General features: G+C 53.1%; 2 protein-coding genes across 3 annotated transcripts; both read right to left on the bottom strand.

Annotated features, from left to right (window-relative positions):
- Window positions 1–2,407: 2,407 nt before the first annotated feature.
- On the bottom strand, window positions 2,408–11,148 carry LOC144943810 (uncharacterized). Its single transcript, XM_078871657.1, has 3 exons — window positions 11,035–11,148; window positions 10,562–10,626; window positions 2,408–2,905 (listed from the first exon to the last, which is right to left on the bottom strand). Exons 2-3 carry the CDS (start codon window positions 10,562–10,564, stop codon window positions 2,447–2,449), a joined length of 462 nt encoding a protein of 153 aa, XP_078727783.1. The 5' UTR covers window positions 10,565–10,626; window positions 11,035–11,148; the 3' UTR covers window positions 2,408–2,446.
- Window positions 11,149–11,291: 143 nt separating this feature from the next.
- LOC144943811 (uncharacterized) lies at window positions 11,292–16,064 on the bottom strand. 2 transcript variants are annotated; one of them, XR_013639532.1, is made up of 5 exons: window positions 15,629–16,064; window positions 14,986–15,105; window positions 13,849–13,994; window positions 11,623–11,695; window positions 11,292–11,341 (listed from the first exon to the last, which is right to left on the bottom strand). XR_013639532.1 is itself a non-coding variant. In XM_078871658.1 (4 exons), the coding sequence occupies exons 1-4, from the start codon at window positions 15,791–15,793 to the stop codon at window positions 12,308–12,310; spliced, it is 984 nt and encodes a 327-aa protein (XP_078727784.1). In that variant the 5' UTR covers window positions 15,794–16,064; the 3' UTR covers window positions 12,206–12,307. The 2 variants fall into 2 exon arrangements, 1 of the variants encoding a protein (XP_078727784.1); XM_078871658.1 differs by lacking the exons at window positions 11,292–11,341; window positions 11,623–11,695 and adding an exon at window positions 12,206–12,860.
- Window positions 16,065–16,499: the final 435 nt, after the last annotated feature.

Consider the following 16,499-nt stretch of genomic DNA (forward strand, 5'->3'; position numbering starts at 1 on the left):
CATCACGTACACGGAATACTGCATTTGAATGCCCATCTCAGCCAACGGGGGCCGTTTCACGAACACGTGAAGATTCTGTTCAGCTCACGGAGTGTGTCTCTCTCCACCGCCGGTGGAGAAAGACACGTGGCCTGCCGTCCAGCACTGTGTGGCGGCGGCAGCAGCGAGGGTCGCGGGATGGCTGCACACGCGCCGTGAAACTCCATTCCTGTGGGCATCGAGGCGCCATGCCTTGGCTTGCCCTGGCAGAAGTTCAGGACGGCCAAATGTGGACTCCATCTGTCTCCATCTGTATGGAAGACTTCTCCGGGTGCTCTGGGTTCCTCCCACCCGTAAACACACATCAGTTGGCCGACAACACCTTAATAAATAGAGGACTGCAGAGCTTGGGCAACTGTTGGTATCGTCGGCTCGGCGCCGCGTGCTGCTGCTGCTGCCTTCCCGCTCCTCGTGTGGTCCCTCCTCCTCCTGGCGCCTCTGAGTCGACCTCCCTCCCTCCCCGCCTCTCTTCCCCTACGAGCGCGCGCGCAGATACTGTGTGTGCGGAGGCGTTGAGTAACAAGTTGACATCATTATTACCTCTATTTACGGGGGGGGGGGGGGGGGTGAGTGCCTTGGGTTGAGGAGGTGGAAGAGGTGAGAGCGACCCCCCCCCCTTCAGCCCAGGTCCATGTTGACTCTGCGGCCACCCGGATCCCTTCCCGCCACGCGCGGTGGCGATTTACGCCCCCGGGTATTTATTTGCACCGCCAAGTTGTCGAGACCCGAGTGTTTATTTACATCACGGCGCGATGTTTACACAAACAACTCTCTACGCCGCGCACGGGAGGGGGGGGGCGAGTAACACGCGCGCAGGCTCGGGGATGGGGGCGAGGTGGGGGAGGGGGGGCAATGGGGTTGGGGGTCGAGTGGTAAAGTGGAAACCTTTCAACGAATTCACGTGACTTTGACGAATTAACTCAACATCTGAAAGTTACGTTTCAAAGGGGTCGGGGGGGGGGGTGGCCCCCACGTGTCTACTCTGCCTTGAAGGCGGCACAAGAACCCCAGCGGAGACAATCATCACACATCAGCGGGTGTCTACGCATCGCGGGCACCACACGGGTCTCAACTAAAAGGCAAAAAACGAACGCGACCAATGACGACCCCAATCCTCTCAGCTCTGTCTGATCCCCTCTTCGTGGGCCGTGAGCCTCCCTCTCGGACCGCTTCTTCTCGGAGCCCCTCGTGGTTGTGGGCAGGTAGAGCCGATTGACGTCAGGGCCTCATCGCTCACTCAATAAGTTCCTGGACGCTGCTAAGACTGGAATAGGTGGAACGCTCGCGACTTGTAATAGTCACGGACAATGCGAGCGGTATACCGGACGTGGTGTGCCGGATCCGGCAAAGGTGGTAAAGGTTCGTACTCTTTGGGTTTTTTCGGTAAAGTCACGTAGGTAAAAAATCTAATCAAATAAATGAAAACTAAATTAATCACGACGTTCCAGGCGCAACACAAGCATCCTTCTTCAGGTGGGGACAACGTAGCGAAAGCACAGCACACACTGGGGTTCTTGTGCCGCACACTTAAGTGTGTTGTTGTTAAGCGGTTGTGCTTTCGCTACGTTATCCCCACCTGAAGAAGGACGCTTGTGCTGCGCCCGGAACGTCGTGATTTAATTGAGCTGTTTTCATTTATTTATTTATTTTATTTTTTACCTACGTGACTTTACCAGAAAAAAAACAAAGAGTATGAATCCTTGCAGTCACGAAATCTTCAATTTCAGAAATAAAGTGGTAAAGGTTGTGAGTTCAAATCCTAGTTTCGGCGGCTGACTGAGCCCAATATCCCTCCGGGGTTGATAAAATGAGCACCACTTTGCAGGGAAGATCCACAGTGGTTTCCCTGTGATAGACTCGTCTGTGTAACGGGAATGTGTAATTCCCACGCTCCGTGGCTCTGCGGGGCTATCAACAATATACGCCTCAATGCTCACTTTAGAGACAAATCACCCCAATGGTGCCTTGCGTTTGGTTCTTCGAGCGTTAACAGTGTTCCCCATCGTGCAGCAGTTCTGACGCAGCCAGCTGACATCTCACGAGAGAGACGTCCCGAGCGGTGGTTGGGGGGGGGGCGGGGGGGGGGGTATGGCGACGCGGGAAAACTGGGCCGAGCACCCGGGGGGGAGGGTGGGGGCCTCCACAGAAGCTTCAGGAAGTTGTGGTCGGTAAAGTTAGGAGGGGGGGGGGAGTGGAGCAGGGTAGGGGGGGAGCAGAGGGAGGGAAGCAGAGAGGCGGTGATACAGGCGCTCAGCCCTCTAGGAGCTGCACCCGAGGTGGACGCCTTGGATCGCCCCAGGTGTCATCCATCACGCGTCACCCGGGATCCACCCGCCGCGCTAATGAGCCCCGCGCTGAAGGACGGCTCTGCCTCTGCTAACCCCTGCTGCTGCTGCTGCTGCTCTTGCTACTGCAGCTCCAGCTTCTTCCGCTGGTGCTCCTGCTGCTGGAGTTTCTGGAGCCGGTGCGAGACCTGCAGCAGCCGCCAGTACTCAGTGGACTGCATCTCGGGCGCCAGGTTGCGCTGCACGGTCGCGTGGCGGCTCGCGTGGTCCTTGACTGGCGCGGCAGGATCGGCCACCTCTCCAGCATCTTCCTCTTCTTCACGCTCCTCCTGCTCCTCATCCTCCTCCACCTTATGTCCATCTCCCTGCTCGTCTTCCTCCACCCACTGCTCTTTCTTTTGACCCCGGGGTCTCGGTATGACCTCCGTCGGGCCCCGTGCCGTGCGCTGGACGCAGGGACCATCTGATGTGCACGTGGGGACCAGCTGATTGCTCAGCCGATCGGTTGACGCCCCCGACGATGCGGAGAGTGTGGGCGAGCTGCAGGTCGCGGAGGTTTCAGAGTCCCCATCTGTGTCCGACTGAAACAAAAGAACACACAGCCTAGAACACCTACGAGGACTATCCAAGGGGGACCCAATTGGAGTAGCCAGGGTAATGTATACTGTTACTTCAGGGGACATAACACATATCTTGACCCCTCTATCTCGAAGTTGTGGTGGAAGAGTTCCCTTGTGAGCGACTCACGTCGCGTGTTGCGAGTGAGGGCTTGTTTACACAACGGAATTCGCTATTTTCTGCGCTTGTTTAAAAGAGACTTTAGCCTCCATGGACTCGTCACATGATCACAAACAAAGCACATGAAACAGTGCAGGTGGCAGGGAGCAGCGGTGTTAATGATTGTGCCTCGAAGCAACGAGAGCCTGGGTTTGATCCAGGACTCGGGCGCCTATCTGTGTAGAGTTTGTATGTTCTCTCCCTGTTCTGCATAGGTTTCCTCCCACAGCTATAAAAACCTATACAATGTAACTGGCCAAGCATCCCAATGGAAATTATGAAATTGGGATTGCACACAGCTGCATCGCCCCTACTGCAGAAAAAAACTTGGTAGGACCCCCCCCCCCTGAAAAGGCGTCTTGAGACTCAGCTTTCCTGGGTAAACAAGCAAAACAATAATGAAATAATATCAAAGACATACGGTGCTGATGCTCCTTCGTTGGTAGTGGTGCAAGAGTACAACAACAACAACAACTCAACACGTCCGTCAATAACACTGCGGCTTTAAAAGGGGAAACTATATATACTGTATAGCCGACGTTCGTGTCAATAGCCCTTCTTCATATCACACGAAGATGAGCCATTGTCACTTCACGTGTGCTACATGAAGAAGGGTCGTTGACCGAAACGTCGCCTATTATACAAACAGAAACAAAAAAAATATGAATTCGTTCTTTTTCCCGATGATTCCAGACTTATGTGCCACCCTGTCTACTTGTTCCAATGAAGGCCACACACAGAGTATTTTATAATAACAGCATAGCGGTCACTGCCGTGGCATTGCCTCGTAGCGTTGTGAGGCCCAGGTGACGCAGACCGCAGTCTGCAGTCTGCCTGTGGCTGACTTATTGAAGTCAGAGTTGGTTTCTGCTGCTCACACGAGGCACATTGAGGCAATGGTGCTCATCTCCTCTCTTCAGCCCTGCATAGCCGGTGACCATGGACATTCCACATTACTATGACCGGGAATGAACATACTCTTTGGTTTTTTCGGTAAAGTCACATACGTCAAGTCGCATACGTGACTGCCAAAGATCCTCGCAGTCACGGAAACTTCAAATCGGGAATGAACATATCCGTAGGAAATCCACTGTTAATCCACCTCCACAAAGTATTACGCATTTTGTCGACCGTGGAGGGATAGGATGATGGGCCGAGTCAAACCCTGCCCAACTGAGGCTTGAACTGGCCACCTTCAAATTGCGCACCGCTCGCTCTGCTGCTGAGCCGCGTCACCAGCCGATTAGTGAAAAAAATTACTGCCAACAAGCAACTCCCCACGCCATGGTGGGGGGGGGGGGGTGTTTTGCCCTACTTCACCACGGTGGTCAGCGCGGGTTGGTGAAGGATGTGACTTCTAAAGAGATACAAATACAATGAAACCCAGTATAGCCTTAACAGACTGTTGGGGCAAGTGCTGTCAGCGAGCACCTATGAATGGCAGCACGGCACACGAGGGGGTGGATGGCCAGCACCACGCCCGGCCGCCTTTGTCTCCCCAGTGGCGATGTTTACACATCGCGTCAGGTACTCATTTAAAGCTGAATCGACCTAGGGGAAGCGCAAGACTGGTTTAGATAATCGCCACTGGTGTTGGCCGTGAGCGGGAATCGAACTCGGGTGACCACACACCACACACACGTGCACGGTGCTTGTACCGACGCGGTGCATGGGAGGGAGGGTACAACGGGGTGACTGGACCATCCATTCATCGTCCGGGAATCACTGTTCTGGGGGAGGTGCCGGAATGGTTGGTGGGGGAGGACCTGCTTGGGCTCAGGTTCACGCTCCTCCGCCGCGCTACTAAATATTCATGAGGTCAAGGTGCAGCCCTGCATTTGTGGAGAAACGTGCACCCCCATTGTATTGGAATTGAACTGGCGCGCTCTGGAATTGGCGACCTCTAGTGTGAGTCATTAACACCACGGCAGGCATCGCCTTGTGTGAGTCTATGGGTCTCTATGTGAGTCTATATCTATGTGTGTGAGTCTATGGGTCTCTATGTGAGTCTATATTTACGTGTGTGAGTCTATGGGTCTCTATGTGAGTCTATATCTATGTGTGTGAGTCTATGGGTCTCTATGTGAGTCTATATTTACGTGTGTGAGTCTATGGGTCTCTATGTGAGTCTATATCTATGTGTGTGAGTCTATGGGTCTCTATGTTTCTATATCTATGTGTGAGTCTATGGGTCTCTATGTGAGTCTATATTTACGTGTGTGAGTCTATGGGTCTCTATGTGAGTCTATATCTATGTGTGTGAGTCTATGGGTCTCTGTGTTTCTATATCTATGTGTATGAGTCTATGGGTCTCTGTGTGAGTCTATATCTATGTGTATGAGTCTATGGGTCTCTGTGTGAGTCTATATCTATGTGTGTGAGTCTATGGGTCTCTGTGTTTCTATATCTATGTGTATGAGTGTATGGGTCTCTATGTGAGTCTATATCTATGTGTGTGAGTGTATGGGTCTCTATGTGAGTCTATATCTATGTGTGTGAGTCTATGGGTCTCTGTGTTTCTATATCTATGTGTATGAGTCTATGGGTCTCTATGTGTTTCTATATCTACGTGTGTGAGTGTATGGGTCTCTATGTGAGTCTATATCTATGTGTGTGAGTCTATGGGTCTCTATGTGTTTCTATATCTATGTGTGTGAGTCTATGGGTCTCTGTTTCTATATCTATGTGTATGAGTCTATGGGTCTCTATGTGTTTCTATATCTATGTGTGTGAGTGTATGGGTCTCTATGTGAGTCTATATCTATGTGTGTGAGTCTATGGGTCTCTATGTGAGTCTATATCTATGTGTGTGAGTCTATGGGTCTCTATGTGAGTCTATATCTATGTGTGTGAGTCTATGGGTCTCTATGTGTTTCTATATCTACGTGTGTGAGTCTATGGGTCTCTATGTGAGTCTATATCTATGTGTGTGAGTCTATGGGTCTCTATGTGTTTCTATATCTATGTGTGTGAGTCTATGGGTCTCTATGTGTTTCTATATCTATGTGTGTGAGTGTATGGGTCTCTATGTGAGTCTATATCTATGTGTGTGAGTCTATGGGTCTCTATGTGAGTCTATATCTATGTGTGTGAGTCTATGGGTCTCTATGTGAGTCTATATCTATGTGTGTGAGTCTATAGGTCTCTACGTGAGCCTACGAGTCTCTGTGGGTTATACTCGTGGGTGGACAGAGGCGGGCGGGAGAGTCCAGCATAGCCCACAGTTTACCGTTCCACCACAACACACAATAAACACAAAGATCCCCCATATGGCTTTAACACAGACGTGTTTTAGGGAAATTGTTAGCGAGCACCTATGAAGGCCAGCACGGTGCCCGAGGGGGTGGGTGGCCAGCACTTGTTTGAGGCCGAGTCGACCGAGGGGAGGCCCACTGACCGGTTGAGATATAATCGTCACTGGTGTTGGCGGTGAGAGGGAATCGAACGCGGGTCGCATTTAAACTCACGCACGCAACATTGTGTTCCTCGGTCAATATTCGGAGCCTCAAGGGTGATCGCTCTCCCACCCCCGCATGATCCACCGCTATGTGTAGCACGTGACACGTCGTACAAGACGCACCACGTTCCACGCGGTGTAAATATCCCAGGGCTGCCGTGCTGGCCGCACCGCGGTCTGCGCGCCCTAACGAGGACAGAGGCACGGGCGGAGACTCGGCGACAAGCGCCTCCAGAGGGACGGGGTGTGGGGTGGGGACGTTTTGCGGAGGCACGCACAGCCGTGCCCCACACCGTAGGGTCGGAGCATCGTGAACCCTCGCCGTTCATTAACGTCGATTTGTATTTCTCTCCCAGACGAAGAGTTCCGTCGATGGGTTCCCCCGCGAGAGATGCAATGTGCGTGGGGGGGGGGGTGCGGCCGGGAATAATTCGGCGGGGTGGGGGTGATTGTGGAGGAGGGAGCCCTTCGCGGGATCGCCTTTGACAGGAACACGGCTCATTAGCGTCGCGACAGCCACCGCTCCCTGCCTCCCTCCCTCCCTCCATCCGTGCCTCCCTGCATCCCACGACTTCCTGCTGCTCACCCTCACCGCCTCCCTGCCTCTCTCTCTCTGCATCCCCGACTCTCTCCCCCCTTCTCTGCTTAGCTTCCTCTCTACATCCATCTCCCCCTCCGTGCCTCACCATCCCCCCTCCCTCCCATCCCCTCAACCTCACCGACTCTTCGTGCCTCTTTCCCTCGCTGCCTCTCTACCTCTCCCTCGCACTCTCCCGTCTTCCCTTCCCGCCTCCGTTCCTACTTTCTCTTCTGCCTCACCGACTCCTACCCTCCCTGCCTCCCCTCCCCTTCATACATCTCTCCCTCCCTGCCTTCCTCCTCTGCTTCTCTCCCTCCTACCCTAAACCACTCTCTCCCTGCTTCCCTCCCTCTCAGGCCCTCCACCTCCCCCCTCCACCGCCTCACCCCGTCCCTCTCTGCCTCCCTCACCGCTGTTCGCGGTGGAGGGGATCAGGCAGCGCGGTGGAAGCGGCGCGGGGAGCCGGCCTCCCGCCCCGCAACTTGGAGCCATTGCTCCCGGTGCAATTGATCTCAATTCCAGACTCGTGAGCACCAGCCACACACGACGTGCACGCTCTGGCGTGTGCTGTGTGTGTGGACAGCTCGCTCGTGTGTGCGGGCTGCTGTGTGCGGGCTGCTGTGTGTGTGGACAGCTGTGCTCGTGTGTGCGGGCTGCTGTGTGTGTGGGCCACTGTATATGTCGCTGTGTGTTGGTGCTGTGTATGTGTGGGCTGCTATTATTTACTTTTACTATTTATTATTGTACCAGGTAAGGGCCATCGAGCTAAATAGCTCTTTTTCAGAAGCAACCTGGCCACAAATGATAGCCCAATGAAGTCGCTTATCATGTGGAAATGTATAGCAGCCAATTTAAACACATGTTTATAAATGTGGAGGGAAAACCCGGAGGACCCGGAGAAGAATCTACGCAAACTCCAAATATGTAGGCATCCGGGTCAGGATCGAACCCATGACCTCCTGTATACCAGGCGAGGTAGTTAACATATCGCCACACTGGTGCTGTGTTTATGCTGTGCTTGTACGCATATCGTGTCAATCCACGCAAACTACAGGAACAATAAATACAGTCGATGACATTAATATCACTCTCCTCCAAAGTGATGGCAGCAATGAATCACCTGAAGAAGGCCAGTCACCCAAAACGTCAATATCTCCCTTTCCTCTTTGTAACGGTGGAACCCCCTGCGATTATGTGTCGCCGACCTGCTTAATTAACCCGTTCATCACGGCACAAGTTCACTGGAGCATCGCTCGTTTCGTATGCTTAATGTGTCACGCCCAGTTGGAGGAAGGCCGGGGGAGGGGGGCACTGTGACACGTAGCCACCCTTATCTCGCCGCCCGTCTTCGGGTATTAATATTGTCGTGCCGCATTGTATTTTATATTAATGGCAGGGCTGAGATAATTTCGTCTTTAGATGAAATAATTTAACGAGAGTGTGTGGGTAATCCTAATGCGTCACGCTCTCACAGCCGTTCCAGACGCAGGAGACCGTACTCTGCATTGTACGTGCCGCGGTAACGGGTCCCATGTATGCCACACAGGCGACTACAGAAAAGAAGTGACCCACCCTAAAGATACACACACGACTCTTATCTTGTAGCTACACACACCCTAGGTGGTAGTGTGTAGAGGGAGTGGTAGTGCAGCGGTTAGCGTGCTGCGCTACGAAACCGGCGACGCGAGTTGGAGTAAAGATTATCTGAACTGGTCCTGGGCCTCCCGTAGGTAGACTCAGCCTCAAATGTATACTCGGGAGATGAAGGCGGCAAGGTGTGGTGCTGGCCACCCACCCCCTCGTTTGACACGCTAGCCTTAATAGGTGCTCATTAACAGTACTTGCTCCAAAAGTCTGTCACAAAGGAGTCCAAAATTTTGTTCGAAAATTTACAAATATCAGTGAGTTCCTGCTGCTTCTGCTGCTCAAATAAGCAATGATATCAATTGGTGCTAATCTCCTACTTCCTACTGCCTTGCAGAACCAATGGTGACAATTCCACATTCATATGATGGGGGTGAGTCTGTCCATAGGAGAACCACTGTTCCCCACAAGTGGTACTCGTTTAATCGACCACAGAGAACTGATGAGCTGAGTCAACTCCCCAAACAAGATTTGACCTCACGACTTTCCGAAAGCAAGCCACTCGTTCCACTGCCGAGCCACGAGCCAGTGTCAGCTCGAGGTACAGAGAGAGAGATATTGTGCAGATGTAATATTGAGGTCTGTGAATATAGCACTCCGGTGACGTCGCTCCCATTACTTTTAATGGGAGCGATTTGAGCCCATCAACATCAGCCTGCTCCCTCTCAGGGTCGGTAAAGTGAGCACCACTTTGTAAACAAGCTCAACGGTGGTTGTCCTGTGTCTAAACTCACCCTCGGTCATAGCAAAGTGAGCGTCGATACGTCGACGCTCACTTGAGCAGCAGATTTTCGCTTCCGTCGGTTGTAACGCGGCAACGCAGGGACATCTCGTGCTGTGAAGGAGCCGTTTGCCTGCGACTTTGAAAGGCTTCGTTCCTCATTTACCACGCTTAGAGTTGGTGTGGGATAGACCGGGAGATGTGCAACTGTGTAGTAACTACGAGAGCAGTTTGCGCTTGTGGGTTGTGGTGCTGGATCCTCGGCTGCCTGTGTGGACTCCACAGGATCCATTAGTGCGCACACATGCAATATAGATTCGGTCTGTGAAGTTGCATGGAGAGCGAGACATTAAAATTACTCATGCGCTTTCCCTTATTATTTTATCCGAAAGGAATAATACGAGCCTCCATTAATACAGTAGGCGACACGGCACTGCAATATTAAGCAGGCAGAGGAGTGTGCTGCATCTGCTGGGGAAGAGCCGTTCCGTGTTTCTCTGCTGCCAGAAGTGATGGCAACACAGTCAGCTCTATTGTTGAATTAGTGGTCTCGACAAGGCTAAGAAGATAGTGTTGTAGATGCGACGTGGTGGTCACAAACAGCCATCCTGGTCTCTGTGAGCAGCACCACACCTATGCATGTTAACTCTACACACACTCACCCATCCACTAAGTCACCCACCCGCTAACCCACCGACTCACTCACCCACTGACCCAATCACACACTCACCTCCCCACCCACTCACTCACCCACCCACTTAATAACCCACACCTTTGCATGTTGTTAAATCTACACACTCACCCACTTACCCACCCACTCGCCCACTCACTCACTCACTCACTCACCCGCACCTTTGCGTATTAATTCTACCTGTTTCCAGCCTGCACGCGTTCTGAAACTGAGTTCCCATGTTCGATGACCTTGTGTAGTGGGGGTCAAATCCGGGTGAGGCCATTGCCCTGTGTCTCGTGACGTCCCCATGTCCCCGAGTGTGAAGAGACACAGAGGTGAGATCCCCACTGGCAGGAGATGGCCATTATGAATCGTCGCATCTCACCATTTCCGACAAGACTTGGCTGCTCTCGGACTCCGTGAAGGACGTACTGCACCCAGGCACCGTCCCTGTACAGTGCAGACGCAGAGATGCACATAGACCAAGGTCCCCCGTATAGCCTTAACAGACTGTTGGGGCTAGTGCTGTTAACGGCGGCCTAAGAAGGCAGCGACAGCACACGTGAGGAGGGGGTGGGTGGCCAACACCGCGCCCGGCCGCCTTTGTCTCCATAGCGGCGATGTGTACACATTGCACCAGATACTCATTTGAGGTTGTGTCGACCTAAGGGAGGCCCTGGACCAGTGCAGATATGCGCAACTGATGTTAGCCGTGAGCATCGTGTTAACCACAACACGAACGCTCCCCACACGCATTGAGGCACGTGCCATGCGCTGGATCCTGAGCAATGGGGCCATGATGGATACGTTTGGGGCTAGTAGGGAGAGTTGGTGTTGGGAGGGGGGGGTGTCCCTTACACAACAGCTTTGGATGGCACAGAGGGTCCCCTTCGTGGCACGGGAATGCCCCACGCAGCTGCAGGGGGGGCCGGGGTCTATTGGAGTGTCCCACTGGCTGCGATTCCTCCTCCTCCTCCTCGTGATCCTGCTGCAAGGGAGAGAGAAGGAGACAGGAGGGAGAGACCCCCGGTTTAGTGGTCACGCCGCTCGTTTGAGCGGAGCCGGTAATGACGGGGAAGACGGATGGCCGCTGTCGGCGAAGCAAAACGCACCAACCTCGTGGGCATTTATTTTCTGGTCGGGAGCAGAGTTCCAGCGATCATTACTGCAACACAGTGAACACAGGCAGCGGGTTCGCACGCACACACGCACACATGTCAATTGATAATCGCATTGAAAAAGAGCCATTTAGAACTCTGCCAAAACATCAACAAGCGTTAATAATGAATGCCCCCTGCGTGTGAACAGCGGGCGCTCGGAGCACGCTGGCTCGGTGCAGCGGTAGCGACAGCGCGGGGACGTCTTAGGGGTCGAGGGGGTTTCAGTGAGAGGATGGAACTTGGGTTAGGGGCACGTGGGCGGGGGGGTGTTAAGACGGCCACTCACGCCACCGAGTGGGCGTCGGTGAAGCTCCACGCTGCACTCTCCTGGAGCCATATTGCAGATCTCTCGCAGCTCCCTACACATACACACACGGACAAAGATCCCCTGTAGGGCCTTCACAGGCTGTTGGTGCACGTGCTCTTCACGAGCACCTACTAAGGCTTGCATGGCACAAGAGGCAGTGGTGTGACCAACACCCGTGTGCTGATATTTAATACAACCTCCATCAGGTACCATTTAAGGTTGAGTTGACCTAAGGGAGGCCTAGAACCAGTTCAGATAATCGCCACTGATGTTAGCCGTGGCCAGGAATCGAACTTGGGTTACTGAGTTCATCATGCACATCACATCATAAAGAATCACGTAAAGTTCACACACGCATACACGACACAATTTCACACACGGACATGAAATCGAACAGACAGAAATTAAAACGCAAATTCATACACGTAGACACGCACAAATACACACACACGCAGACACAAATTCACACACTGATACAAAGGTAAACGGACACAAATTCACGTAGACACATTTACACACACACAGATGCACCAACACAAATTCACACAGACACGAGCTCACACACACGCCACACACGTGTTGAGAGAGCCACACGGACACCGCCAGGTACGTGAGACGCAGCTGCCAGTGTTGCCTCATTATGGTGGCGCTGATTGAGCAGCAATTAAAATGTACCATCCGCCATTTCCCAATTATCACCTCCTCTTTGCTGGACTGGCACCGCGACCGTGTTCGTCTGAAAGCAGAGCAAATCGCGGATGCTATGAACGGCCGGTGTCATTTTGCCGTCAAACGCTGAGTCAAGGCCGCTCAGATGTTGTAAGATGAACCCTGAGGCCAGCTCCATGTCTGCTGGGCCATACTCCTGGGGGTGCTCATGTGGAGGCCCACCCAGCCCCCACTGCATGGGATTTAACCCCAACTGCTGCTGATGTTGCTGCTGCTGCTGCCACCACGGGTCCTCAACCTCGAACCAGGGCCTGGGGGATGTGTGCCCGGAGGTTGACAGCCCGTGGAGGAACAGCGCGGGCCCACGATCGTCAAGGAGGAAGCCATCGTCCTCGAAGAGGCTGTGCTCAGTGGTGTCGAGCTGTAAAGGCCTCGGGGTCTTGGGCTTGTGGTCCGAGTTCTGATAGTGAACGAGCGACGGCACGACCTGCAGGGCCACGGCCTCGTGGGCGAACTCGGAACTCTCCATGAAGTGACCTGCGCTGGGCCTGGGGGACGACCGTGAAGGTGGAGAATAATTGAGATGCAGCCCCTCCTTGACCCCCACGGGGTGCCTCGCCGCTTGTCGTGGGAAGGGTCGTAAAGTCGAAGCCAGCGTGGCAACACAGATGGGTAAATGAACACTCAAATATCTATCTGTAGGGATGTTGGGGTGTGCCGGGGCGTAAATGGGGAGTGCTGGGGTGTTCTGGGTGGGAGCGTGTGGGTGCAAATGGCAGAGTTCAAGTGTCAAGTTGATTTTGTGTGACCAGGGTGAAAACTCAAGAGACCAGAATAAGTCTCATTTGCAAGAGTGACCTGGGTCATGGAAATGACAAAAAGAATAACGTACGAGTACAGCAATGAAGGAAATGGAAGTCAGAACCAAGACAACCAAATAAAGTAGATTTAAGCAAGCCTGACTGCTGATAAGACACTGTATGTCAAAACGGGTCCAGAGTTTGCGTGTCTTGATACAATGCTGTTAAAATTACGCACTCCCAGAAGGCCACGTGTCTAATGGGTAGTGGAACACAGTATGCTACTTTTATTTGTGCATGTGGAGGGACGGAAGGAGGCGAATTGCCTGTGCATTTATTGTTAAGTAAATTTGCAGCATTGCGTGAGGATATGGCCCATTGTCGCTGTGAGCGCGCATGCTTTGGGAGCGATAGCGTAGTGGTTAGCGCACTGCACTATGAACCCGGTGACCCGGGTTTGATTCCTGTTCACGATCAACATCAGTGACAAATATGTATACTGGTTCTGGGCATCCCCTAGGTCGACTCAGCCTTATTTGAAGTACCTGGCATGGTATATGTATGAACATTAGCACTGGGGAGACAAAGGCAGCGAGTTGTGGTGATGGCCACCCACCCCCTCGTGTGCCGTGCCAACAACCTTCATAGGTGCTCGCTACCAGTGCATGCCCCAACAGTCTGTGTTTTATGACGATCACAGGGGGGTGAGTTGGAGTTCGAGGGAGGCGTGCGTTACCCCACTCCGCGCGGCGCCCAGGAGCTGGTGGGGTTGAAGGTGTCGAGATCCCGTTGCTCCACACAGAGCGCACGTCTGCAGATCGCGTCTGCGTTTGTGTTGCCCTCCATGACGATCCACGGACTTGAAATTGGCATTAAGGGGCTCTGCAAATTCAAACTGCCGGCATCAGCCTCGTGCTTCAATATAAGACACCATCCACCGGCAGTGCCAGGAGGTGGCACACAGCGCTACTGCTCATTAAGTCTCCTGCAACCGCGACCTGCCCAAAGTGGCTCAGCAGCAGAGCGAGCGGCAGAGTCAACGGCTTCGCAATGAAAAGGTTGCGAGTAAATATCTTGGTTGGAGGGGTTGAATTAGCTCAGTATCCCTCCCTCCGGCGTCGATAAAATCAGCACCACTTTGTGGGGAAGATCACCAGCGGTTGTCCTATGGATAGGCTCGCCCTCGGTCATATGAATGTGGAATTTCCATGGTCACTGGCTCTGTAAGCAGGAGATGAGCCTCAATGCTCATTAATGCCTCAATTCTCACTTGAGCAACAGATATAATGTGGCAATGCAGGCACATCTCTCGTACTGTGAAGGAACGCTTGCGACTTTAAAGTCTTTGTTTCTCATTCACCATCATTAAATTCGTGTGGGATAACCCGGGATTGTGCAGGTGTGTAGTAGCTACGAGCGCTGTTTGCGCTTTGGGGGTCACGACTTGCTATTTGGGACGACCGCGGCTACCGCCGCTGGCCCATTCCGCCCAGATGGTTCACTCAGCGCCCACGCGATCTGCAGCTTTAATGTCCCATACGATCAATCGAGCGCTTTCTTCACAAAATCAATCGCTTGCCTGAGAATTTGGGCGATGCAGGTACCCGTGTGGAGGGGCACAGCTGCATTTCGACGCGTGATGCATCCCAATCGAGTGTTTTAAAAGCACAGCAACATCAACATCAATAACAACAACAACAACGGTGGAATTGCCAGCTCGGGAGGTGCGAGCGACCGAGTGACGCGGGAATCGAGATGCAACCCCCCCCCCCCTAAATTCGGAGCGCTTCATTCTGGGGTCCCGCGTCTCTTGACATCGCCGCCGTGGTGCTAAAGGGGGATAGAGAGGAGACGCCGGCGCCACGAGCCGCACCTGCGCTGCCGTCACCATGGAGTGGGTTTTGGGGGGCTGAGGCCACGGGCAGGAGGGCCCCCCGCCAAATACAGCAGGGTCCGCCGCGGGCAAATGGTGCTCGTTAATGGGGTACAGCTGCTGGAGGTGGGAGGGAGGGAGAGACGAAAGAAAATCAGAGAGAGAAAGAGATTGAGAGAGAGAACATCAATAGAAACAGCAAGATAGTACATCCAATGGAAAGAGATGGAATCGCATAATTTGACAATTCACATCACACACACAGAGAGAGAGAAAGGACAACACTACGTAGAGAATACAACACATCACACACAGGCAGTGAGAGAGATCACATCACACGGACAAATAACATCACATCACAGAAATCATATCGCAGCACATGACAGAAGTCACAGCACACCACATAAAAGGCAGCACATCACTGAAAAACCACATCAATGGAAAAAGCACATAGCATGACAAACAGCAGATCAAATGGCGACATAAGCAGCAACATCGCATTATAGAAATAACCTCAAGTAAATCACATCGCATCTCACACAGCAAAGAAATCACATCAAAGAAAGAACATCACATCCTAGACAGCACATCACATGTCATCGCAGACAGCGGCACGTCGCATGCTGAGTGGGTGAGCACTCACCCCCCCACCACTCTGGAAGTTTTTCGGTGGTGGTGTCGGCGGCATCTTCCTGGCTCTCACCGAGGGCTTGAAGCACGCTCTATTTAGCACAGCTTTCCTCCGGTTGCTGCTACAGCCCTGTTTCGCTTGGCTACAGCGCGCACACATGGAGAGGCACACACACATACAAGACAAAGCTACCCCGTCTAGCAGTCTTCAACAGACTGTTGGGGAAAGTGCTGTAAGCGAGCACATTATGAAGGTCGGAATAGCACACAAGGGGGATGGGGAGCCAGAACCAAGCCAGGTCGCCTTTGCCTCCCGAGTTGCGATGTTTACATATCGCACCAGGTTCTCATTTGGGGCATGGTTGGCCGTGGGCGGGAATAGAACCCAGATCGCCGGGTTCATGGCACAGCGCGCTAACCGCTACAAAGACAAAGATCCCCCATATAGCCTTAACAAACTGTCGGGGCAAGTGCTGTTAGCGAGCACCTAGAGGCCGGAATGGTACACGAGGGGGTGGGTGGCCAGCACCACGCCCGACCACCTTTGTCTCCCCAGTGGCGATGTTTACACACCACACCAGGTACTCAATTAAGGCTGAGTCGACCTAGGGGAGGCCCAGGACCAGTTCAGATAATCGTCACTGGTGTTAGCCGTGAGCGGGAATCGAACCCGGATCGCCGGGTTCATAGCGCAGCGCGCTCACCACTACACACACTCATACAGGGACACACAGCCAAACAGCGACACAAAGTCGCGCGGATAAACAAACCAAAGGGACCCGGTGCCTGGCAGGGATGCAAATCAAAACAGAAACAGCCTTGACTCCACACAGCGACAGCTCAGTGGCTCACAGCAGCATCATCAGCAGCAGCAGCAGTACCAT

This window comes from Lampetra fluviatilis, chromosome 32, assembly GCF_964198595.1.
Source record: "Lampetra fluviatilis chromosome 32, kcLamFluv1.1, whole genome shotgun sequence".
Classification (NCBI taxonomy): Eukaryota; Metazoa; Chordata; class Hyperoartia; order Petromyzontiformes; family Petromyzontidae; genus Lampetra; species Lampetra fluviatilis.